General features: G+C 38.2%; 1 protein-coding gene across 1 annotated transcript in view; it reads left to right on the top strand.

Annotated features, from left to right (window-relative positions):
• DIP2C (disco interacting protein 2 homolog C) overlaps nt 1–26,384 on the top strand; it is a 307,926-nt gene that overhangs the window by 231,055 nt on the left and 50,487 nt on the right. The window contains 14 exon segments of the mRNA XM_058831787.1: nt 989–1,082; nt 1,196–1,315; nt 2,225–2,339; nt 6,141–6,190; nt 6,193–6,279; nt 7,869–7,903; nt 7,905–8,004; nt 10,225–10,435; nt 11,246–11,360; nt 15,444–15,645; nt 17,625–17,734; nt 18,564–18,644; nt 22,395–22,518; nt 23,940–24,061. Of these exon segments, the coding sequence (XP_058687770.1) occupies nt 989–1,082; nt 1,196–1,315; nt 2,225–2,339; nt 6,141–6,190; nt 6,193–6,279; nt 7,869–7,903; nt 7,905–8,004; nt 10,225–10,435; nt 11,246–11,360; nt 15,444–15,645; nt 17,625–17,734; nt 18,564–18,644; nt 22,395–22,518; nt 23,940–24,061 (1,566 nt within the window).

Below are 26,384 nucleotides of genomic sequence, written 5' to 3'. Positions count from 1 at the left end.
CTATTAATCTTGTTCTGAACTTCATTTTTTTTCAGTATTTGTCTGTTTTCTTGTACCTATGCTTCTGCCAGACTGAAAGGAGAACTATCTTTTGCAGTTCTCCAAGTGTTTAGATGACTAATCCACTGGGACACTTAACCTTTCTTAAACCTGGGCTTTCCAAAATAAATACTGTATTTAACCTGAGCTGCTATGAGGGGAGACGCGTTGCCCTCGTGAGATATTTCTAAATGGTAACAGAAGTAAAGCAGCAGCTCATTTACAGGCTGTTTGTTTAACACTGAGAAATTGCTGATGGAATTGATGGCTAAGACTGAGAGATCAGTTTTGGATTTGTCATTGGTTTCACTCAGCTGCTTTTTCTAGACTTCCTGGAACTTTTCATGACCTTGTTGAAAATACTGGAATTAGCTCACCTGGAGAGGGACTAAAACCTCCTTCATTTGTTTTCTGTTAAAATAAATTGATTTCTGCTTAGTCTAGGATTTCAATTTCTTTGTCTCTTGTCTTTTAAATAATTTGTGCCCCATTACCATTGGTAGCTTTTAGTCTTTCCAGAGATGGATTTCCATAGATTTCCAAGACAGATATCTTGATGCTTTTGTCCTTTTTAGTACAGTGTTCATATATATGGCAGTTTTTCAAGCTTAGGGATAATATTAACCTACATAGCAAACATTCTTCACCCAATTGTTTTTTCAAATTTTTCCTATTTATAATGAACCTCTTTGAGTATGAATAGAAATAAAATGTTTTTCAGTATTGCATAAAAGTTATAATCTGATTAGTCTAAATCCTTAATTAAAGTATTGGAAAATGGGTGTCTGTTTCATCTTAATGTAGGTAGCTAGATAGGAAAAGATGAACACCAGCACTGACAGACAATAAAATAAACACAGAGTGATTTGCATAGATGCCCCTGCTCATAACACAGCATAAGTAGTTGCCACCATTTTTGTATAAAACCCTTTTATCTTTTTGATTTCAGAGTGTCATGAACATGATGCATGTCATAAGTATTCCATACTCCTTAATGAAAGTGAATCCACTGTCATGGATACAAAAAGTCTGTCAATACAAAGGTAACGAACAAGAATATACAAAAGTTTGATAGTCAAAATCAAAAGTGCAAATTGATAACACAGCTGTCTAGCTTTTATATGGTGTGTTAGTAATTTTCTTATTGTTGTTGCAGCAAAAGTTGCCTGTGTGAAGTCCAGAGACATGCACTGGGCGTTGGTGGCACACCGAGACCAGAGGGACATCAACCTCTCCTCGCTGCGGATGCTGATAGTGGCTGATGGTGCAAACCCATGTAAGCTCTGCTGCTCCACTACAGGAGAGAGCAGAAAGGGGTTGCTCTCTTGCATTTAAAGCTTCAGTCTTCAGCCATCATATTTGCAAAATATGCAATTTGTCTACTACAAAATGTGACATGTATGGAAACAGTAATCAGTTTGGGATTTTTTTCAAAGGATACTTTTCTTTAGCTCAACCTGAAACAAACTTGATATTCCATATAATGTTAGTTGCAGTAAATCCAGTTTTGTTTAACATCGCGGTCGAGTATATAGACTGAATATATAAAAGTTGAAGCAATGAAGACCTTAAGCTATAGAAAATATATTTCCTCTGAATGATGGTTCTCAGATGCAGAAGTAACTGAGCATTTTAGGAGAATACTTATGCTACTCTAGAGAAATATATCTGAATCACTTCATGACAATTAACAGCATGAGCTGTTTCTCTGTGTTATTTATGATATCAGTGTACAGGTGTTCTGCTTGTTTGTAGTAGTTTGTTCGGAATTTCTGAATTAAAGTCTTAATTTCCCATATCCTTAAAAAGAACACTGCAATGAAATTGATACTGTAAATCTAGCAGTAATGGCTTTTCTATGTAAGCATAACGAAAAGATTTCATAAAGATTTCATGTTCAAAAATTAGTCTTTATTCCCTGTATGCATATACACAACATCATAGATATATATGTATGTATATATATATATGTGTGTGTGTGTATATATATATATATGTATATGTATATGTATCTATAGTTGTAGCAGCTATGATGTATTTCCCAGTGGACATGGATTCTTTTAAAATGATTTTTCCTGAAAAGCCGATATATTAAACAGTAAATTTGCAGTTTGAATTGCATCACTTCAGAAATCAAATTATTTTTCTTCTCTGATTGTTTTTGTTTTTTTTTTCTTTACCCCAGGGTCCATTTCTTCCTGTGATGCATTTCTCAATGTCTTCCAAAGTAAAGGTCTAAGGCAGGAGGTCATTTGTCCCTGTGCTAGTTCACCAGAAGCTCTCACTGTGGCTATTCGAAGGTACATGTTACACCAGTGAAAATAGCCCCACTGAATGTATATACGTGGTAATTTGAAAAAAAAAAATCTAAATATTAATCTGTGTATTTAACTTGTATATGATATGTATAGTTTTCAATTTGTTTATGTCCAAGGAAGACATACAAGAAGAAGTTTTAGAGTAATGGTTTAACTTCAGAATGCTTTATGGCTCCCATTGCTGTAATTTTATCTAATTTTAAATAAAGTAAGTTGAAATGCAAAGGCAAATTCTGTAAATAAAAATGTAAAAATGCCACTGTAAGCATAAAATTAATTAAATGAGAGAATTAAGTGGAATTGCCATTGAGAAAAATCATATTCTTAAGTACTCTGTTTAGAGAGAATTATGACATTCTGCAGGTTGTTTTTGGCTGACAGGCACTTTTTAACTGTTCACGGACTCTGAGTAATCATCTGGAAATGCTCTTTGAGTCTGAGGGATTTGTGATTAGAAATTAAATAGATAAATTCCACTAAAACTGCTAAATGCTACTAAAACTGTTAAATAGTATGTATATACAATCACCGTGTTGTTCAGGTTGGAAATGACCTTTAAGATCATTGAATCCAGCCATTAACCCAGCACTGCAAAGCCTTCACTAAACTCTGTCCCCGAGTGCCACTTCCACACATCTTTTAAATACCCAAGGATGGCATCTCAGCCTCTTCACTGGGCAGCCTGTTCCAATGCTTCATGACCCTTTGGGTGAAGAAGTTTTTCCTAATATCCAATCTAAACCTCCCCTGGCAAACTTGAGGCTATTTCCTCTTATTCTGTCACTTGTTACTGGGGAGAAAAGCCCCACCTGGCTACAGCCTCCTATCAGGGAGTGGTAGGGAGTGATGATAAGGTACCTTTTGGGCCTCCTTTTCTTCAGGCTGAGCCCCCCAGCACCCTCAGCCTCACATAAGACTTTCCTCTAGCAGTAGTATCCTGTCAGGAATGCTGTAGCACACAGTAAATGGTGTAAGTATCGTCTGTTTTGGCAGAGTTTTCCTAAAATTGTACATTGAACAATAAGCACTTTGTTTTTAAGTTCATGTTTCTGCAGCCAATTATAATTGTTTCACATGTTAGAACATGCAGTATAAACATGTAAAGCACTAAAATAGCATTAAGTAAAATACTTCCTGCCACAATTTCCTAAATACACCGTCCAAGTGAAATTTAACTAGATTTTCAATTAGCTTTCCAACAGAACATTTACAGGAAGAAGGACATGAGGCCAAGAGTGTGGTTGATTTTCAGCCACCTCATTATTAGTTTAGAACATCTCAAAGCAGCCCATCAAGGACTTACTCTGTCCAGGTTAGTTGTCTTTCTGTGAACTACAGGATGTCAGAGGCTCTTCATTGAACTCCACCAACCTGTTCTCAGCTTTATACAAAAAGTACCAAGTGTCTTTCCCTTAGATGGGTTTCCCTGCCATTGGCTGTGCAGGCCACTTTGGAATGAACTCTTGCCTGTAAGTTCAGGGAGGAAGTGAATGGGCAGCAGATGTTGCTTGCGCTGAGCACTGAGCAGGTTTTTAATTTCCTGGGCCAACCCTGGAAAATTTGGCCCAAATCACAGGTTATGAAGTGGGAGAACTTTCTAATGGCATGGCTGATGGGCCCTTTCTAGACATAAGCTCTGTGCCTGTAGCTCCCTGAAGCACTAGAAATTTATTTTCAAATTAACTAGCATTGAGACCTTACAAAAAAAAAAAATTATTAGCACATAGTATTGTAGATAATTCAAAATAAAAAAATAGGCATTTTTATCTTCAGTGCATTGCTGTGTAATTACAGAGCAGTTTTTACTGCAGTGAATGTTACTGAACATGTCTCCTTTTATTTGAACCCCGTTTAATGGTAGGATAATGCTAGATGAACTTGGGAGATGTATTATTTTTCATTTTGTTCAAGCCATCTCCACTGACAGTAAAGTCATTATCATACAAGTTCCAAAGAGTTACTGCTGAAGTATGCATTAAAATGACTCCCTGCAGAGCAGAGATGCAGAGAGCTCCCTGTTAATGCTCTGACTCTTTCAAAATCTATGGTGTACTTTTACTGAACTTCCTACGAGGAAGAGTAACAAAACCAGTTCTCAGTTGAAATAGTTTACCAAATGACAGTAAGAGACTAGAAGTATCAGCCTCAGCTGAATCACAAAGCCTAATATTCAAAGGGATGTGTCATGCAAATAATTCATGCTATTCCCCTTTGGTTTATTAGTCTGAACCCACTTGCTTAAGGGAATGCAAAAGGGAGTGTTTAAGGACAGAGTTTTTCCCCTTTTAAATGGCTGGCAAAAAGCCGTGGTCAAATAGATATCCATAAGTGGTAGTAGGGAGCCTCTCTCAAAATGCTTTGTGTGATAAGTAGTGCAAGGAAATGGATGTGATGAAAGTCCAGATGGCCTCTACTTCTGGAAGTCTGTGAGAAGCCTGCAGGAGACCTTTCTTCTCAGGAGCACAAAATGTGTGTTTTGGGGAGCAGGGATGAGAGAAGGTTGATCAATAATGTCACTGAAAGTTCTTTTTACATGATGGGAGTGTTATTTATCACAGGTGCTTGTTTACTAGTGCCATTTGTTATGCTCTAATGCATTTTCAAGTGTGCTCACATCCTTCTTTGTTGACAATGTCACTTGAGAAATATGGCTCATAAAACCTATTAATTGAAATTTATAGAGGCCCATAAGGACAAGGCTTACATGAGCAGGACTGGCTGAGGCCCATCTAGTATTTCAAGCACAGTAGAGGAGAAATGTCACATCAAAGGACATTATCTGTTAAAAAATAGTTGTGTTGTAATGGAGCATTTGGGAAAAATGCACGACTGTGACCTAAATATTGGCTGTTTTATCTGCCCTGAAAAGAGCTGGAGTCTGCTCTTCATGGATGCATAATCTGAACTCAGAACCACGTCACCTTCCAGTTTTGCATTTTAAAATGCAGGACAGTGCGAGAGTCCTTCCAGACATGAGAAGCTCTGACACATTCCCCTGACTTGGTAACTTGCATATGTCAACACTCATTTACTCAAGCCACACTCTCCACAGGTGTAATTGCATCCACTGGTGCAGCAGGTGGCTTTACACTGAAACAAGCTGACAGGCATCTTGTGCTGATGCTGTGGAATTTTGCAGACATGTAGGCAATGAATCTGAGCAAACTGAGGCGTTACCAAGAGGCTGCATCCACAACATTTTGACCATGACTGATGAAGTGTAATTTGTTTTCATTTTCATGTGGTAAATTAGAATAGGAAGAATTCAATTATATGAACTAAAATGAAGATGGTAAAGTCCTTGTGTCTTCCACAGATACATGACAGTAAACCTATGCCAGTTGCCTCAAAATAGATAACATACAGAATTTATCAAGTTATTTACTGATCAGTTCCAAATATTTGTAGTGCAGTTTCCTTCCACATCGTCTGCACCATCTTTCAGTGTTTTAAAAATTAGGCAAAAAGCTATTTTCTTGGGTGGTAAGGCAATTGTTATACATTTTTCTGAAAATTAAATACCGGCTGTTTTAGGTAAATGTTGGGGGTTACTTGCATCTCAGCAGCCTCATATATGTGGGTGGGTACTGAATGAGAGAGATAAAAGATGCAATTACTCAGAAATGACTGAAAAACAGGATTTTATCGGGCCTAATAGGGGAAGGGAAAGGAGAAATTTTAAACTCTTGAAACAGAGGAGTATTTGCAATAGTAGCCCATTAAGCAGAAGTAAATGTTTACACCTGCCTGATGTGCCACTGATGCTCTAACCCATGTTTGTAGGCCAACAGATGACAGCAACCAGCCGCCGGGAAGAGGAGTTCTGTCCATGCATGTCTCACTTACGGAGTGATTCGAGTGGACTCTGAAGAAAAGCTGTCTGTCCTGACTGTCCAGGATGTTGGCTTAGTGATGCCAGGAGGTGAGAAACTTCCTTTGAAACTTATTATGATCCATCAATTTAAGTAATTGGCAGTAGAAAGTTGCAGGTGAGCATACTTTTTTGCCAGACTACAACCTTTGGGACTACAAGGCTCCTTGAAAACATTTTAGCCTAAAAGCATTACCTTACAAAACTTTGTGGTTTGGAAATCCCAAGATTTCTTGTTTGCATTTACCTCAGCGTCTGTCATGCTTGCACCAGCAGCATGTATTAAATAATCTGCCACCACATCAGAACATCTGTTCCTCAGCTGTGAGGTGTTGGTAGAGAAAATAAGAAAGTTAAAATACTGTGGCTATAAATATCCATACCAGTCCAACCCAGACAAAAGGTTTCAGTAGGGAAAAATTTCATAGCCTATGCTAAGGATCAATAAAATTGCTATCTGAAAGCCTGCAGAATGTTTTTCCAAAGGTCTTGTGCAATCAACCAGTTATTAGATAGAGGAGGTATGACTGAAAAGTTCATGTTGATAAATTCAAACTGAAATCGGTGCTTCTGAAGAGGAAGATAACACTTTCTATAAGACAGCTACATTTTAAATGAGATGCTATGGGTACTAAAAAGGCCTAATACTGTAATTTTTCATAAGACAATTCTTGTTATGGATCAAAACAATAAAACATAATGATGCCTCTTACAAAATTTCAGTTAAACACTTAAAGGAAGATACAATTGATTGTTGTTTAATAGTTATCATACAAAATATTATAATGGATGTGCCATCTTGCATTTCATATTATGTTCTGATAAATTTAATGCAAGTGCTGTTGTTTATCCTTTGAGTGAAAGGTCATTCAAGATTCTGTACACTTGTACTTAAAGATGTGTTGATTCCTTTCTGCTTTCCTTTGATCATCATATCCTCTTTGCAACTACAAAATCTACCAATCTCTACTCCAACTCCAGAGACTATAACTAAAGCAGCATTTCCTGATTCTTACTAAAATGGTTGACATAAAATAGTGCTTCTTTCTCAGACCAGTGCTTTCTAATCCCTCCTGTTTAGCTCCTGCTCTCTGCAGGCCTGTAAGACCAGACAGAGGGAGTCTGAGCTCTGATAGATTCTCAGTAAAACAACCAGATTAGTCTGCTGGCATATCTTGATCTGTCATATGGTGTTACTTGCTACTTTCTGAGAGGTGGATTTCCTGGTTGCCTGCCTCCTGGCTGTATAGTAATTATCAAGGGCTCCATTAGGATATTTCATTTTGCTCTGACTGAGGCAAACCTGGTTTTCAGTATGCAAAGCTGGGAACACAGTCACATTTCACAGCAATATTACAGATCAACTGCAGTTTCGGAGAGCCAGGCAAATAGATATTGTTATCAGTATAAAGACTGAGTTTACATAAAGATCCTTGCATTCTTCATATAAATATTATTTATAATAGAAAACCACTTGATAATGATGAACACCATAATATTTAAGAAACTGATGTTAGGCATTAGTTTACATGTAATTAATTTGTTTATGACATCTCTACCATGATGTCTTTCCCACAGCATTTATGTTATTCTGTGGTTCATTTTATAATATTTTTTTAATTCCTTGCTTCTCCCTCTAGCTATAATGTGTTCAGTGAAGCCAGATGGAATTCCTCCAGCTCTGTAAAACAGATGAAATAGGAGAACTTTGTGTATGTGCTATTGCAACGGGTACATCATATTATGGGCTCTCGGGTATGACCAAAAATACTTTTGGAGGTAAGTTGACAAAAAATGCTATATAAAATCCTTCCTTTTGAACTTTTTCTGTTTCAAGGTTACATTTGACATTGACATTGACAAGTATTGATATTAGCAGTATAAGAATAGAAATATTAATCAATGCTTGTGGCTTGGGGACCTATAGTCTAGCCAGATAACCTGCACTGAAACCATTTCATTGAGTGCAATAGTAGATCTTTACATGAGTTTACCTTTGGCTCTGAAGAGCTTTTACTTCAAGATTCAAATAAGATACCAGGAGCTGAAAAAAATCAAAAAGAAAGGAGTAAGAAAGACCAAGTTCAAAAGGTAATATTGTACAAGTCTATGTGCAGAATTGCTAATTGCAAACAGTAGAAAGCTGCTTGGTATCTCTAGAAAGCAGATTTCCAACACTTTACCAGCACTTCCAGCATTAAGGATTGTATTTATAAAGAATCCTGAGAGATGTAGTCTTCAAGAGAAGTGTCTAAAGAGCAGAGAAACCTTTTTCTGATTAGTTCCCATCTGCTTTTGTTTGAATTGCCTTAGGTGAAAGCCTGTTGGCTTTGTGGAATCTGTTTTCTGACTCCAGTGCACACAGTGTATCAACACAAGTGTATTGATAGCTCTTTAGTACCTGCTCACTTGTTATTATTAGCATTTGCTGAAGACAGTGTGAAAGGCTGAACAAATGAGAGAAAAAGTGAAAAAAATTGATTTTTAAGCTACAACTCTTTTCTCGTTTAATATTTATGGCTTGAAATGAACACAAATACATTTAGGTTTTCCTTAAAAATTCTCTGTTATTACCACTTTTAATAGACTAATGTGACTAATACCTCCTGCGAAATGCAGAACTGAATGTTGTAAACATTGCACATTATCTAATGAATAGAGACAAGTGGGTATGATTCTACATCCTACTGTTGAAGTCAGGAATCCTACTATGCTATTGTGATCTGAAATTTGTTGATAGCTGATTTTTATGCTGCAAGTACAATTGGCAATACCCAGTGTGAGTGGATAATTCTGGATTTTACATACCTCCGGGGTAGAAAGGTGCTTAAGTTCATTTTGTTGTACTTGCTGTAATTGGGATACCATTCATAATTCATAACTGTCAGCAGTTAACCAGCATATTAGACTGATTTAGACTTATTCTTAATGCTAAGCAATAAACTGCCATTAGTGAGCAGGACCACTCTATTTAAAAGTTAAGCATGTTCTTAAGTGTCCTCTCCAAGTGGATCGCAATTCTGTTTTACTGCATAATTCATGTTGCAGGTATTAGAGTGTCAAAGAGTTTTGTGTTCCTGAAATGAATTATGGCCAAGGAGTATAAGCATTAAATCTGTTCAATAAGAGTCACCCATGGGCATCTGGCAGCAGAATTTGACTTTCTTTTATATGAGCCTTCAAGAACACTATATAGTCATGGTCTTCTACTTGCCATTGTCTTTTTGCCTTTAGACTATTTAAGTTTAAAGAAATGACTGCCAGGAAGTGTGGTTGTGTCAAAATGCAGCTCAGAGTAGCTCACATGCCAAAAGGCTAACACTGTGCTAATTAGGATAGAAAAAAAACATAGGAATCTGTCTGTGGAAGTCACATATGTCTGGTGTTCAGACATTTAGAGAGGTGCTCTATAAAGCTGTATTTTCACTTCCAGGTGTGCTACAGAAGACATTATCACTACTATTCTGAGCACTTAATTGACCTTAAATAAAAATGTGGTCAGCTGAAAGAGTCAAAAATGTGCTGTATCTTAAATAGCTCTATAGCACTTCTAGCCTGCCTGTTTCTACACTGTGCTGGAAATTGGTATGAGGTACTGAAAAAAACCTCTGCTGAAATGTTCATGAGTTAAGCTCTCAGTTAACCTATACACAGCACCTCAGGTTGGCAATCTGCTCAGCTTGGGTTTTTATTTAATACTGTTGATGTTGATTTGTATATTTATGTTATTTTGTTTATTTTTTTAAGGTCATACATGACTCACAGTTTCAGTTAGAAAATGTGTATGGTAAACAGAGTGGGATTGAATTTGCTGGAACTCAGGTACACACAAGTGTAGGAGTTTCCTGATGCTCCCTTTATGGTCAGTGAAGGATAAAGAGCATCACCAGTGACCTACTTAGTTTGTTTCAGAATAGCCATCTGAGAGAAAATACCTGAAATACTTTGCAGCCTGATTTCTGTGTGTAGAACTGAAGACCCGTGTTTCTGTTTTGCAGGTGTTTCCTATGACCAGTTCTGGTGGCCCCATCACTGAATATCCTTTTATAAGGACTGGACTTCTAGGCTTTATAGGACCAGGTGGACTCGTCTTTGTTATTGGCAAAATGGATGGTTTGATGGTTGTCAGTGGAAGAAGGCATAATGCTGATGACATTGTAGCAACAGCACTGGCCGTGGAACCCATGAAATTTGTCTACAGGGGGAGGTTTGATCCTTTCTTTTTTCACATTATGTAGAAATCTTCATTTTGCTTAGATGAGGTGTAAATAATCCAGATGCTTCAGAAATCAGTGCCTGATCTGCATTATAGTTTCCCTCCAGTTCTGTTCATATTTCCTGAACCAGGAGACAGCTGAGGGAAGCCCAAGGCAATGCTGAGGCAGAATTTGGATACCAAGATCTTGAAACTGTGATTACTGAAATTTCCAGTTGAGCAGCTGGTTAATTCCAAGGGTGTTGGCTCAACAGGAGCCTTTCTGTGTGAACTGAATATTTCCAATATGCCTTACACTGAAGTTTTTGAATGTGAAAGTGGTTCTTTGTGACTTCCCTCCTGTGCTGAAACTGAGCAGGAGACATCTAAAACTTCTGAAGAGCCTCATGCAGTAGCATGTGCTGACACTCCCGCACATGTCAGACCTCTCACAAAACGATGCTGCAATTACTGTCTTCTAAGATGGGCTCAAGGAAGGTGCTTATGCTGGCTGTTATATAACATCTTAGCAACAACCTTGGTGTGGCCCAAATGTAGCGTTTTTCTTATTCCAAGAATGTTCACTTCTCAATCCTGCTCTGATATTATGCTTGTATATACATGACTGTAGAACAAGCCTGCTGTTTCGACTCCAGAACTTATCCAAAACTGTTCCTGTAGCTTTTTACTCATAAATATATTAGTAATTGACAAACCAGGAGTGTAACTAATAAATAAAGAAATCACAGTTGTAGAAGATGAATGCAGAAGACAGGTTTTTCCCTCTGTTCTGGCACTAAATACTCTTCTCTCCTCCTATAGAATAGCAGTGTTTTCCGTGAGCGTGCTGCACGATGAAAGGATAGTTATTGTTGCTGAGCAAAGGCCAGATTCCACAGAAGAAGACAGTTTTCAGTGGATGAGTAGAGTTCTCCAGGTAATGCTCTATATAAACATTTGGAAGATATTTTTTTCTTGCTTTATATCCTTTTTATTGATTTTTCAGACCCCTAAGGTAACTGACATTTGTCTTTGAGTAATTGTGAATCCACCTTCTGTTGCACTTGCTCTTAATGAGCACAAAATGAGATTCTTGTGAGTGACAGTTCCTATCTGGGCTGCACACACCCAGAGAGTGATCCTTTTCCTAATTAAAATGCTGTAAGAAAACAGGAACGAATTGAAGTAAATAATAGCAATGAGAGAGTAGCATATGGTTTATAAGGATATAGTCATTCATTACTTTGAAAGGGGAATGAATGGATGAATGAATGAATTATCTACTCTTATTGTCAAAAGCTACCAGAGTCTCTTACTAAACAGTTATAAGCATAGATACAGAGTTGGCCTCATCCAGATTTATTTTTTTTAACAAGTGAGAGAGAATTATTTGTGTCTGGTGTACCATGTTGATAGCTAAAATAAACTGAACGAAACTCAGCCTAAAAATCACAATTTCCCTCCACTGAAATGAAGGAAAGTGATTGATAAGCTCAGATCTAGGTACCTACAGTGAGTGTATCTTCTCAGAGGGACACCTGTTGCAAAGAATCCCATTCCAGCAGTCTGGCAATATCAATACTATACTCAGTTATTTTTTCACCTCTAATGTCCACACACAAAAATATTAGATATTTTGGATAGGGTGGTCCATCTCAGTGGTTAAGCCAATTCAGACTCAAAAGCAATAGATTTAATGGAGATGTAGTCAGATCAGTCAGTCTGTTTATTGCTACCTTGTAAAGCAGTCTCAACTCTGTCTACAGTTGGTCTCCTGTTACTTCTGCTTCCCTTTCCTACTTTCCTTTCTGTCCTTCTGCTAGGACTCTTCTCAATAAATATATTGCAGATATATTTTTTGTTTTACCTAAGAGCCAAAGAAAAAGATCCCACACAATTCAGAGGTGTTTCTATTCATCATTGCATTTTACTGAATAAGAAAGGGAATCTATCTATTGTATCCTTCAAGAAACTAAACAAATAAGCTTTTATCCACCTCAAGACAGGCTTATCTGCTCTCTTGATTCAAAAGACGGCTACATTTCATACAGTTAGAGGCATCTCATATTCACAGTAGATCTAAATTAATACCAAGAAAAGATAGAACCTCTAGCTTGCCATCACACAGAAAGCCTTTGAAACACCTAGTAGCATCTGGGGGAACTGTTGTAGAAGAAGAGGCTTTGGATTGCCCACACTTCTGTCAAGGCTCCTAAAAGGGTTGCAGCTCTGGACTTAACACTTGCCCTGTTTCTTCAGTGGAGCATCTTTGTGACTTTTACAGAGCTAATATCTTTCACAATCATAACCAGTGGAGTTCTGCACTGAAAACTGCAGGAATCCTGTGTGCCAATACTCCTGCCAAGAGTCAGCCCTGTTATTCTGAGTCTGATCAAGTCCTAGCAGTGTCTGAGAATAGTAGGCCATGTATCAAACTACACACGTGTGGCTGCTTTCATCATCCACGTGTGGAGCCTGCAACTCTGTTGTGCACTGCTATGTGAACAAGAAGTTTCTGTCTCCACCACAGCTGAGAGCAGAGATGAAGGACAGAAGCCAGGAACATGTGGGATACTTTGTGCCTCTTCCCAATAAGAGTTTTAATGACAGATGTTGGGAAGTGGTAACCAGCTGTATCTGAATCATCTGCTAGTAAGGCACAAAATAACACTATTACAGCCTGTGTCATGACTCTCAGTGAAATCCATGATAACAAATCTATCAAATTGTACTTGATTTTAATATTATTTGTGAGCTGTCTGACCCTGTGAGTGCTGCCCTGTGCCAGCCCTGCCCTGCACTGCTGTGCCTTGCTGTCTCTTCCCTGCAGTTGAGCTGGATTGATTTGCAGAACCAGTTTTCCTGTTGGTTTGCACATATTCTGACTCTCCTGACCCATCCTGCCCCTTGGCAGGGAGCTGAAGGGTGGTGGAGCTGCTGTACCTGTGGGACTGTGCTGGACTGCATCTGTGGGCTTCAGCAGAAGGATGGTTGGGAGGGAGTGGTCAGGGTCTGGGGTTGAAGTTTCTTGAGAGTAGAAGGATGAAGATCCCAGATCAGCCAGCAGTTCAGTCAGATCCTAGATATTCATCTGCTGCAGACTGCTCTGACCCTTCAGGCTGGGTCGTGGTCCTTGTATGGCAGACTGGATGTTAGTGTTACCAGCACCAGGACTTGACAGGACTAGGTAAAGCCAGGAGATCTACTGCAGCACTGGAGAGTGTTTACCCAGAGAATTGTGTCAGAACGAGATGTTTTCTCAGCTCAAACAACACTGCAGTCTGGACTCTGCAAGTTTGGGTATATCTTGTCCATTTTCACAATGAAAGAGAGAAACAGAGATTTCAGATACTGTTTGATTCTGTCTGGACAGAGTCATTTCAAAAACCAAGCCATCTCATCAAGAGACATAAATGCCAGCAATATTAAAATTGACTGGTATTCTTCTCCCTCAGAATTTTAAGGCTCAGTTCACCAGCTGTCATTCTTGTGGCAATGTCATTCCCTGCTTCAGAAATGTGCCAAACTCAAAGGTGTGAAAGGTGTCAGATTTGAGTGGCACATGATATTTTTGTGGCATTGTATAGCAGATGTATCTCTTAGAGAGAGTTCAGAAGTTTCTGGGGAATCATTGCATACACCCCTCATCCTACCACAGCTGGGTATTGCTTTCCATTCACCACCTGGAGCCACAGAGTTTTATGTTTGAGTAAAAGTGGTTACTTGCCCTGTGATGCTTTTCCTTCAAGCTGATGTCAGGTGAGGATTCCATGATTTATCACTGCTTTTCAGAACCTGCAAATAACATTATGATTAGTAGGTTATGATGGTTTCTGCCAGAAACATGAGACATTGTGTGTTGGCTGCCATAAATATTTCACTATTGCTGATCTATTGGGTGGTGTCTGTAGACCAGCAGCAAGGTCTCCCAATTCTGCTGTGAGAGCTACTTCTGCTGAAACTCCAATGTTTTTAAATGAATTCTTAGTACATCATAACTGTAAATGATTATTTGATTCCCAGAGTATAGATTGTATCTTCAAGGCAGCACGCATATCAATTCACTTTTCTCACAGTTTAAAATTAAAAAGAAAAATAAGTAAATTATATTTTTGAACATTTAACTACTCATTACAGATGCTACTTGTAACTTCTCAGTTTGCATAAATGTCTGAAGTTGGTTTTCTAACACACTGCAATTTCTGTTATAATTATAAGGAAAATAAATCCTTTAAATCTGTGGGGAATTAAAATCTATGTGCATGGATATTCATGTTTGACCCAATAAATTACATAGATATTCTATGCTACAGTTTTCTTGAAAATGATGCAGTTCAATGAACATATTGGGCAATGAACATGGTTGCTATACGATCCAAAGATACTTCTTTTTCAGGTTTTTGTCCAACATTTTATTCAAGTGGGGAGTTTCATAGTTTTCCCTTATATATTTTCCATTCCTGCCTGAAAATCTTTTGCAGGGAAAAGATTGATCAGGGAATAATCACATGTAATGTCTCATGTAAACTTTACCTTACAAAAAAACTAAAAAGGTTCACATGCAACATACATCATTAGGTATAAGGGTTATTTGAAATTTTGCCTTGCTCAGAAAGATGGATATTAAGTTGATAGGAAACCTTTTAACTTTATCTCTGAGAAGTGCACAGCTTAAAAGCAATGTCATGTGGTCTGACAGCCCATCTTTGTAAAAAATCTCCAGGATATCTGCTACTAATATGTGCTTAAGAGGGATAACAAGGTAGCATTTCCTAATAGATTTGTGTGCATTCATCACCAGGTTTTGGTTGCTTTTTTCTGTTGGAATGAGTGTAACAACATTTCAGTCCACCTGTTCCCAGTGAAAAGAACCTCCTTATCACTGACATAGCTGAAGTGTCTTTCCATTGCCAGTTAATTATTAGGGCTGATTTATGCAGTAATTCAGATCAACATGTGCCTATTAGAATGATGAAAAATTAGCTTTTCATTAAAATCGACTTCCTGTGTGATTTTTTAGGCAATTGACAGCATTCATCAAGTGGGAGTCTACTGCCTAGCACTTGTCCCAGCAAACACGCTTCCCAAGACACCGCTGGGAGGGATTCACCTGTCAGAAACCAAACAGCTCTTCCTGGAAGGATCTCTGCATCCTTGTAACGTGCTGATGTGTCCCCACACCTGTGTTACAAACCTGCCTAAACCAAGGCAAAAGCAACCAGGTAAGAGGAGTGAGGGCCAAGGGACTGTGACTTCGTGCTGTGTGCCTATGGTACTGTAAGGGAGCAAAATCAAGTAATTGCTGATACAGGTGAGAATCAGCATCATCAGCTGTCCTCTTCAATGTTCTGTGTGTGTCAAGGACATCATTGGTATTGCTAGAAGCTAGAAACACCTTCACAGAGAGTGCAATGAAAAATGCTAATTCAATAAAGATGACATTTTTATCAGTGCAAGGCACTGCTGAGACCACACCTGGAGTTTTTTGTAAATTCCTCTTCAGTTGTGTTTAAAGTGGATGGAGACCCAACCAGAGAAAGATAAAATCTTGGCTTATTTTGAAGGCTGAGTTTGTAAACTAGAAGCAGAGAGGAAAGACAACTGTTGACACTTAATAACAGTGTTGGAAGAACAAATACTTAAAAAGTGTTCATGAATAGTTAAACCAAAGAATGAGTGGTTTAATCCCTCACATGCATAGGAAGATTTTGTATTACTCTAACAGCAGAGTAGAGGGAAAACCCTAACTAGTTTTAAGATGGTTCTTCAGAAGTTCTGCCTCTTCATGAAGAGTGTTGGATAAAATTGTACAGCAAGGCACTGTCTCAAGAGACCAAGAAAGCACTTGTAGCCTGCTGTAGTCAGTCACTGGTTATTTGTGCCCAATGTACAAGTAAATTTTAACAAATTTTTGCCTTTAAACCCAACTGCAGGTTTTAGTACTCAGATTTATTTCAAGGAGTTCTGGATATGTAGCCTCAGGTTTAAGACTTGAATTCAGCTACATAAGACTAAGTGTTGGTTATTTTCCATTTTGAAAAACATCTTGGGATTAGAAGTGGATTTGCTCTCTGGATCTTGAATATGGTGACTATCCCTCATGAATTCAGTGCAAGTTTGCCTAAACCATCATTGTCTTTTAAAACCATAATCTCAATTTGTGGATATTGGGAAAGCGAGAGGTTAACAGTGACTTGCACTAATCTAATCAAAACCATGAGGCCTTTTCCTGCAACTCTCACATTGGTATTTCCTTGTTGCTGCATCACAAAGTAATTGCTGAATTAGAATCACTGGAGATCATTACAAATATGTTATGTATACACTAAATATTACTAGGGTAAGAGTAATGCCAGGAGCACAGAAACAAAACTGTTAGTATAACATTCTCCCATTTTGTGTTGTTGTGACATACCCAGAGGGTATTGCTTTTATAATTTTAAAGCAGAGTAGTCTGTAGGTGCTTTTGATTGTACATTATCTGGTTACTTACACCACAAACAATCACTTGGACATCACAGGCTAGAGGTAGAGCCTGGTATAAATTGCAGTTTATCAGTAATCCATGCTGGAGAAGCAGAAAACAAATGCCAACATGAGCTTAAATGGTATCTGTAAGACAGGTGTTGTCTCCTAATGGCAGCAACAAAACATCAGTGAAATTCAACTCATGGAGGAGTGTCAGCCATGACATCTTCTTTTCTTCTGAAGTTACTTAACTTCACTCTCAGTCTTATTCTAGAGGGCTTGCATATATTTTATCATATGCACCATCTGCCTTCCTAATCCCTCTCACTTCCTGTCTGTAGCATTACAGAAGTCCTAATACAGATGCATTAGAAACAGGCAACAGAAGAGGGAAACAGAAATGTTGTCACTCTGGGCTGAGGGTCTTGAATGGATATGCCTACAGCAGGAGCTAAATTTTCCAGATTCATCGTATCAAGGTAGAAAAGATATGTCTCTGGCTGTGGAGAGCCCATGCTAAAGTAGAGCTGTTTTGAGAGGATGAATCGAGTCCTGTGTATCTTCCAACCACTTCTGGTCCATAACCAAACTTTGTGTCAACAGAGATGTGCTCAAGGTTTGGTTCTGTGGACAGCAGTGAGGAAAACATCATGTATTGCAAAGAAATCCCATGAATTTTCATCCATAAGCAAAGGATTTTTATTGTGCTTGGTGGATTTATGCTTTATTCTAGAAATTGGCCCTGCCTCTGTGATGGTGGGGAACTTGGTCTCTGGAAAAAGGATTGCACAGGCCAGTGGTAGAGATTTGGGGCAAATAGAAGATAATGACCAGGCCAGAAAGGTAAGCTAAACTTTTCTGTTACATATAGTTAACTTCATCCAAACATACAGTTAACATCATAGAGTTGACATCAGGACACTTAGCAGTTCACAGATATTATGGTTGATGATGATTATTGTTGTTATTATTACTACCACAAATTTTTTGATGGCTTCTTTTTAATTAATGCATATATTTAATATTTCAGAACCTCCTTTACAAATAAATATTAAGTAGATATGAGGAGAAGTCACCACATTTCATTTTTATGGATTTTTGAAATAAGTTTACATGGGACACTAGAAAAAATATGGTGGAAAGCATTCATGGGGCTTCTACCAGAAATCACCCTCTATTATGTAATAGAATATGTAGAAATATGTAATAATAGAAATATGTAATTTTTACCACCTCAAGTGGAATCCAGAGAATTTTGTTTACATATGAGGTCCTGACCTTATTTGTTGTTATTTTAATCCTGGAAAACTAAGTTGAAATTCAGCTCTTTTGGGGGCTTATGTGAGTAATTAAGTTAGTAAATTCTAAGCTGTGTAAGAACCTATGTATTTATAGAAAGAAAAAGAGAGGAAGCTAAAGAATTAAATAGTGCTTAAATTCAGAGGGATCAGTAAGAACTGCTTTTTTGCTTTGGAAGTATATGCAGTGATATATCATAATCCCAGCAGTGGCTTCACTTCCAGAGAGGTGACTGTACCATGCAAAAGCACCTTTCTATAAATGTGTGATGACAAGAAGATTAATTCCTGTTTAGTGCTTCTGGGTACTTTGACCTGGATTTTAAAGCCAAGAAGTTGTTCGGTGTCGTGACTGTCACTCTGCTTTATTGCAGTTCCTGTTCCTGTCGGAAGTGTTGCAGTGGAGAGCTCAGACCACCCCTGACCATGTGCTCTACACCCTGCTCAACTGCAGGGTAAGAATCTCAGGCCATAGCTCCAACAGGCTTGGAAAAGGCACACTGGGATTTCAGCAGCACCTGCTTGTGCTGTGGCTGGATGTGACCTTTCTCTTCTTATTTCCACTAATACTCAGCTGTTATATTTAATGTTCACTGAGGCAGAAAGGAAAAGAGAATAATCGTCAGTTGTCAAGATATAGATTGGTTTTTTTATCAGTGTGCCTTACACATTTCTCATTTCTTTTTCCACCACATACATGTTGTGTGTGAGCTGACACTGCAAATCTGTTTCAATACTGTTGAACCTGTTTCAAATCTGTCCCTGTGTTGAATAACTGTTTAATACTGCTCACCATCCTGATTTCTAATTTGAAAAGCACAGGCTTGGCAAAACCAAAGCATTTTCCCTAAATAACACAATGACTGTTGTTTTTGAGATTGGACCATCTGGGGGAGGTGTGAGAATGAGGAAAGAAGGTGAAAAGAAGAAAATGTATGTCCAGAATACAATCAAGTCTGCAGAAGATCAGTAATAAATCTCTCTGGGTAACCTCCATGAGGTGCCAGCCTGGCACAGCATTTCATTGCTTACTGAAAATGAGTTAATGAATGTGACAGGTACAGAACTTGGCTTTGCTAAGAGTAAAACTTCCTTGCTTTCTGTAGTGTAACTTTACATCCTGGATGATAACAGATGACAAACCAATAATTCTCAAGACCACAGAGAGAATTCGAGTCTGATTTCAAAGCATTCCATCACAGTACATCTACACATATCTGTCAGATCTGGGAAACATACATAGTGTGTGAGGGTGTTCAGGAGAGGGGAGGCCTGGAATGGTGCTGTTCCCCTGGAGTACTAGCTGATGTTGTCTCAGCCTGTGTGGTCTTTATGCAACTTGAATGGGTTCTTAAACCTCCAGTAATGTGTGAACCTCTGTGAAATCACCACTTACAGTATTTACAGAATGTCCTTCTCCATTTTACAGTGCTGGTACAAAGTTCAGTTTGAAGCTACCAGTAAGTAATTAAATAAATTTTTTAAAAATTCAGATTAATAGTTCATATTTGTGAATATGTGAAACCTGCCAGATAAATAGTGAAGTAATGATGTATTTTTTTAATGGCAAAGTAGAAATCTTGAGAGGCAATGCTGTTTATATATCAATATTACACCATTAAAGTACTGCATTGCTGTGTCCTCTAAGTCAGGAGCAAAGATGCTGTGAGGAAGAGTTGATGTGTACTATCCCATCTCTTCCACACATGGCTGTTGCTTTTGAGTTTTAAATAAAGCCAAACTTCCTGTGGTGGCAGAAGGGTTCAAACAAGGGGAAGTAAGGTCACAACGTGCAAAACAAGGATTAACAAAACAAATTCCCATTCCATAGAAGTGAAGAGTAGCTGGATTTTAAAATACAGCTTCTCTGTTTCTCTCAGTGAAGAGTATCTCATCATATGAGATTTGTTTGAGAGCTGTAACGCTTTTTGGAGAGGAATTAATATTTTATGGAAAGGGATGACACATTTGGTGGAGTTAGCCCTGGGCAAGTTTTATTGCCTATCTTGAATTTTAGTTCTGATTTGTACTTTTCCTATTTTGTCTTCCTTGGACATTGTCTGTACACTTTGTTCTAAAATAGTCAGGCATCCTGCAGTAGATGACTAATGAAAGTCCACTGAGATTAGTGTTTTCCTGTAACCCAAACTTTGAGAATTTGAAATATTTCAAAATTAGTGCAATACATTGTTTTTAGTGTGTGTCACGAAGGATTGCAACACCTTTACATTTCAGGATTGCTCATTAAAGGCCCAAAGGGAGTAGTTGCCTGATGCTTGCAACTGATTCTTGTCCAACAACTGGATTCTCCTTCCCTACACTTCATATAAACAATGACTTCCCACTGGTTCACAGGCAGCAAATGCCAGAAGTCTTAAATGTAAACAAGCTCTGCACAAATTCACTTGATTCACAGCAATTCCCTATCTGTCATTAGAACCCATGCTTCTGATGTGTGTGGGGATATAAAGTGTCCTTCTTCTCATAACCATGGAAACAGGCAGTTTCTTGAAAGAAGAAATGGAGAGTTTCAGTACATTCTCCTGACAGGTCTGCAGTGGCAGGACAGCCAGACCTCATATTGCTTTGGCATACTCAGGGCTGGACAGATGGAAGTCATCTCTGGTCCAGCATCCACAGAGCTGCATATGTCTTTAGAGGAAGCTTTCTTAGTGAAATGGTCTCCACATTGATCATAAGATTGATTAAAACTGTCTGAAGTGCAATTCAGTAAGTGTGGTTGCTGAGGATGATGAAGAGAAATGCTGAGCCCTGGCCTAGTCCATTTTATTTCCAGTTGGATTGTGTTCTTCATTGCAGTTTATAATGAAGTCTGTGAATGCCAGGTGATCCTGGTAATGAGGCACTGCTTGCAGTGCTTTCCCTTTGGCAAACTTCTCCCTCCTCTCTGAAGCCTGGTCAGTAAATACTGCAGTGGTGTGTGGGGCAGTGGTAGAAACCAGCATCAGAATAAATGCTTATTATCCCTTGCCTTGTTAAAATAGAGTGTAAAGAACATTTCTTTAAAACAGTAGACCTTCTTGCTTTCTTTCTTAATGAGGATAGTGATGCAATACATTTTTTATTGCATTACATTGTATTTTTGATGCACTGTTCTATTTTAGTGTGTGTCTTTATGTGTTCTTTAATATATGTTTATTTACATATTCTTACCTTTTCCCCCCCTATTTTTTCAGAAACACTTTTTTGTAAGCGAACTTAGTGCTTGTGATAGGTGCCAGGTGTGTCACAGCTGTAATGGAGACTGAATTTCTCTTTTTCCACAGAACAAGTACACAAGCCTGTATGCCACCCTTCCCATACTGCTCTGTCCCTTTCTCCCAGCCCACACTTGGCCTGACCCAGCTCTAGGTGCAACCAGTCTGTCCTGTACATTCATTTTTAGACTTCTGAGGTGTCTGCCTGCAGTGGTAGTGATTTTTGTGATACAGATGTATATATTTTTCTAAATGTGTACTTGTGTGTATGCATATATGTACATGTATTTATAGTTAGGAAGTGCAAGAACTGTAGCACTCATTCAATTTCAAACACTGGGACTGTTTGATAATTTTGGGTTTGCACTACTTGAAATGCTTCAAAAATGCCAAGCTCATGCTGACCAGAGTTATTCAAATTTAACAAATGCCTCTCTTCTCTCTTTCATTTATATGCAATATAAGTGCTTGTCTTTTGTTCCAGACTAATTCTTTTTTCCATTGCAAAGTATTGTTTTCTCCTGTGTCTTTTGTCTTTAAAGTATTTCTGCTGGGCCTTTTGGCTCCGCTCCAGTGTGCGGACAACAAAATGCAATTTTCAGAATTGCTCTCCACAGATGCTCCAGTTTGCTACAGGGACCATAAAGGCACTTCCCTGGCTGCAGCAGGAATGCTGCCTGTGTAGCAAGGGAAGAACAGGATTCATGGGCAGGATATTAGCACACTGCTGTACTGCCTTGGTGGGGGCAGAAACACTGCTGAGGGCAGAAGGCACAGAGAAAGGAATAGAGAACATTCCTCTACTTTAGAAACATCTTTTTTCCTTCCCACCACAGTTTGGCCTAAGGCTGAATGTTTCCATATTTTAAGTTGATTGCATGGCATATTGTGGCTGCCCTTCATTCTGCAACTTCTAAGGTGAGGAGGAAAATAGAGTTTCAGCACATCACGTTATCTCCTGTGACATTTATCTTTCCTCCTGTGCAGGGAACAATAGCCAACTCACTGACATGTGTCCAGCTGCATAAACGAGCTGAGAAGATAGCTGTCATGCTGATGGAGAGGGGACATTTACAGGATGGAGACCACGTGGCTTTGGTTTACCCACCAGGTAAGGAATTGCTGTAGCAGTGCCTTGGGACTCCTGGAAGTTCATCAAGGTCCTTCTGAACAGCGCTGCATCAGGGGTGTTACCATGTACACCTCATTAATTGTCAAAACACAAGATGTTTGCCTCATGCATATTCCTTTGAATTTGGTCAAATGTATTGAAAAGAATCTCTCTTTCTGCATGCACAGATTTTATTTCTTTGGGTTCAGATTAAAACTAACCTGTATTTTTAAAACCTATCTCTTACAAGTAGTCAAATTATTAAGAAATACAGAATCATTATTACAATTTTCTCTATAGATTCTTAATCTAGATAGCTCTCTTGGTTTGGATTTTCATCCTTTTGCATCAGGGCTTTTAAGTTTGTGTTAACTGGTAACACATTTGACATTTGCTTGAAATTATTTCTGATCTGTTGCTACTCTTTTATCTTTAACATTTCTTGTGTGTTAGTGAAATAAACAGTCTGATTTAAGCTCTGAAATGTGATGAGTTTGTAAAGACTGCAAGACACCGGTTCTGTCTTCGTAGTTATAGGAGCAGTTTTGCAATGGTTAATATGGCAAAACCTTTTCCACAGAAGAAGACTAGTACTTTAAACTTAAATGTTTGTTTTCTGCATTTCACTTCCCATGAATGAAGAATTTTATTGAAGGAACAATAACCTACCAGTACTGCAGATCCTTTTCCACTGAAAGAATAAACCAGCCCCCACTGTCATCTTATCACAGCCTGTGCACAGCACCAGGGAGGTGACGGACAGCAGTATTCAAGGGATCTTGGCACTGTTGTCTGTTCAGCCTCCTTAGGTAGCCTGAAGGGTGCTGTTCATTGTCCATCACCTGTAGTCAATATTTTTATGGCACAGCACCTAATTTTATGCTAGAAGCAGGATTTCAAAATCATTACTCCCTTTTTTACTGTAAAATTTTAGGTCCATATATCAAGACCTCCTATGTGAGGTTAAAAATGGCAAGAGAAAGACAGTATTTTGTGAAACATCCAGATGTTCTTTCTGCAGCTGGTAGGACCAAGCATCATCCTACCTCATCCTTTTGCTGGGACATCCCTCTTCTTGTACACTCTATAAATGTAGATTTAGGAGGATAATTAATCTGTAGAAATCAGTCTTTTTTACAGGTTACTTCCTGAGCAACAAACTGGAGTTCTCCTAAATGTTGATATCTGGCTGCAGTTTTGTGTGTCGCCTGTGGTTTTTCATGCTCAGAACGGTGTGGTTGGGAGGAATTAGTGAAGCTGAACAAATACTGACAAGGGGCTGAAAAAGAAGTCTGTTAAAGGGCTTAGTCACTCATTTAACCTTCTGGGTTCAGTTCCAAGTAATATTTATGCTGACATAGAAGTCTGTGATTAAACGATTTGATTTTCAGGGGAGGATTTCTGCTTTGTTCTCCATGCAGGGATAGACCTGATTGCTGCATTTTACGGATGCCTGTACGCAGGCTGCGTGCCAATAACAGTGCGACCTCCACACCCCCAGAACATTGCCACCACGTTACCCACAGTGAAGATGATCGTGGAGGTGAGCAGACGCCTCAGATTGCACCAGTAGATGAAATGGGTGATGGATTTGTGTCTTTAGGAGCAGTAACTTGAGTGAGGGGTGGTTGGGTTGAAGTTTTGTTCCTTCCCAGGACTCAGGACTTCAGTGTGTTGCAAAATCAACACTACTTGGCAACATACAACCTGCTCACTTGAGCTGTCACATTCTGCCCTAGTTACATGACTCCTTTCAAGAAATATATTTAAAGTGCCTCTTTATATTTAGCTGTATGCCAAGAGGGGTAGGATTCCTCACAGGCAGAGCCACACTGACTGCTGAGAAAAACCTCAGTGGGAAGTTTATCCTCACCTGATGGCATGTTCACTCCTGAATGTCCAATTGTTCTGCATTTAAAACAATTTCAAAGTTTCGCTGGGAAGATGTTGGTCAGTCTTTTGTTTCATTCAGGAAAGTGTTACTCAGACTTTTTCATTCGGTGCTTTCTTTTGATATTTTGGCTTTATCTAACAATGTTTAACCTCTGTTGCACATAAATAACTGCAATGTGCTTGTTACTGAGGAAAATAAAAATGGTTGAAATTAGATAGCCAGAAATCTGACAGTTTCTGATTTATTGATTGGAATTCTGAAAAAAGAGATAGTTGTAATTTTTGACTTTCCTCATGGCATCAGATGCCATAAAGTATCAGAAGAGGTATGAGAAATTGTCCTATTATTTTCAGGATTCTTGTTATTTAATATTTTGGCACTTGGCATTTTTAAGCATCAATTGTTAACATACAGAAGTGATGTAAAATGTGATTTTTTTCTTTTTCTTTTGATGTTTAGTAGCTAAACTAGATGTTTGATCTCATGATAAAAAACTGACAAATCTCAGATGACTTGTATTCATTGTCACTTCAATAGACTAACTTTAGATAAAGTGTTGACATTTATTAGCCATATTAATGTCAGTTTGACTTATAACCTCTCAGCTCTGTTTTACACAAGAATTTTTCTCAATTCTGAGATTAATGACCTTGTAGAAAACAAAATATTACTGCAGTTTGTTCAGTGCCAATGCAGTCACACAAATTTCTTGATGTGTTGGGGTCAGCACCTGCTGTAAGATGTTGTATGTCTGCACAGCACCTTTTGAAGTCAGTAAGAATAACTTCTGAGTAAAATTTGGCCTGCATAATTGTGTTCTTGTGATGAGCTGGTAGTTGTAAAATATTACTCAGTTGAGCCCCATCTTGAGTGGTTCCTAACCTGTAGCTAAACCGTGTTCTTTCTCCTTCCCACCATCCTTGTGTCTTTACCTCTGATGTGGAATTCTCCAGGCATGGATATTCTGTATTTTAATGAATCTTCTGATCATCCAGATTATATAATTCCTAAGGAGGCTGGGAACCATCAACTTTTGAAATTCCTTTTATTTATTGTTTAGTGTGCCAAATCAAGATTTTCATGGATTAAAATTAGTGGTGTAAGAATTAATTTGCCTTGACAGGAAATGAAAATGGACTAAGGGCTGCTGCAGTGGCTTTGTTTGTATTCACTTTTAGCTTGAAGCATTTAAACCTTCTATACAGGGCAGTCATGGGATTAGAGTGTCAAGAGATAAAAGCTTGGCTCAGTGATGTGAGCTCCAAATTTCAAAATGTTGGAATTTCTGGTGTTCTAAAAAGTTGTCTTCCATGAGATCATTGTCAATAGAAGCTGTTCTCTTCTGCTCAGTGGTAAAATTTAGTGTACATATGATTACTGATTTTATTAGTTTAAACATAGGAAATTTAGTGTGCAATGAAATATTTCATTTTCTTTCCTTAAAGCAAAAAATAGTCTTAGCAGCATTTGCATGGATTTTCAAAGTTTGGGGAAAAGAATAAAAATGTTACCTTTTCTGTTTTTCCTGTGTTTCATCTTCAGTGATTTCCATGCTCATATGCATGTTTGTCTGAATTCCCTAAGCATATTATTTTTTATTCCTAAGAATAAGAAGTATTCTTATTAAATAAGAAATATTTTTGTAGTTGATACCTATGAACTTTTAAAAATAGGAAAACTAAAAGGAGAATTCAGCATGTATCATCTAAAATTTGGTGCAGATGGTATTTGCTGTAAGCTCACCATTTCATTTCTTAGTGCCACTTGTACAATATCTGTTCTAGAGCTACTTTTGCCAATATCAGAAGAGCTCCCAGTGGTTTATCACTAGCACAAGGCCCTGGAAATACATGGCTACCATAAAATTGACTTAAGATAGTAAAATTATTAATATAAAATGTCAGACTAGGTATTGGTTGATCTGAAAATATTGTTTGTGAACCAAGATACATTATTGTCACATAGTAAGTCT

Source organism: Poecile atricapillus, chromosome 2, assembly GCF_030490865.1.
Source record: "Poecile atricapillus isolate bPoeAtr1 chromosome 2, bPoeAtr1.hap1, whole genome shotgun sequence".
Taxonomy (NCBI): Eukaryota; Metazoa; Chordata; class Aves; order Passeriformes; family Paridae; genus Poecile; species Poecile atricapillus.
The sequence above is the reverse complement of the archived record's forward strand: the minus strand, read 5'-3'. Positions and strand labels throughout refer to the sequence as shown.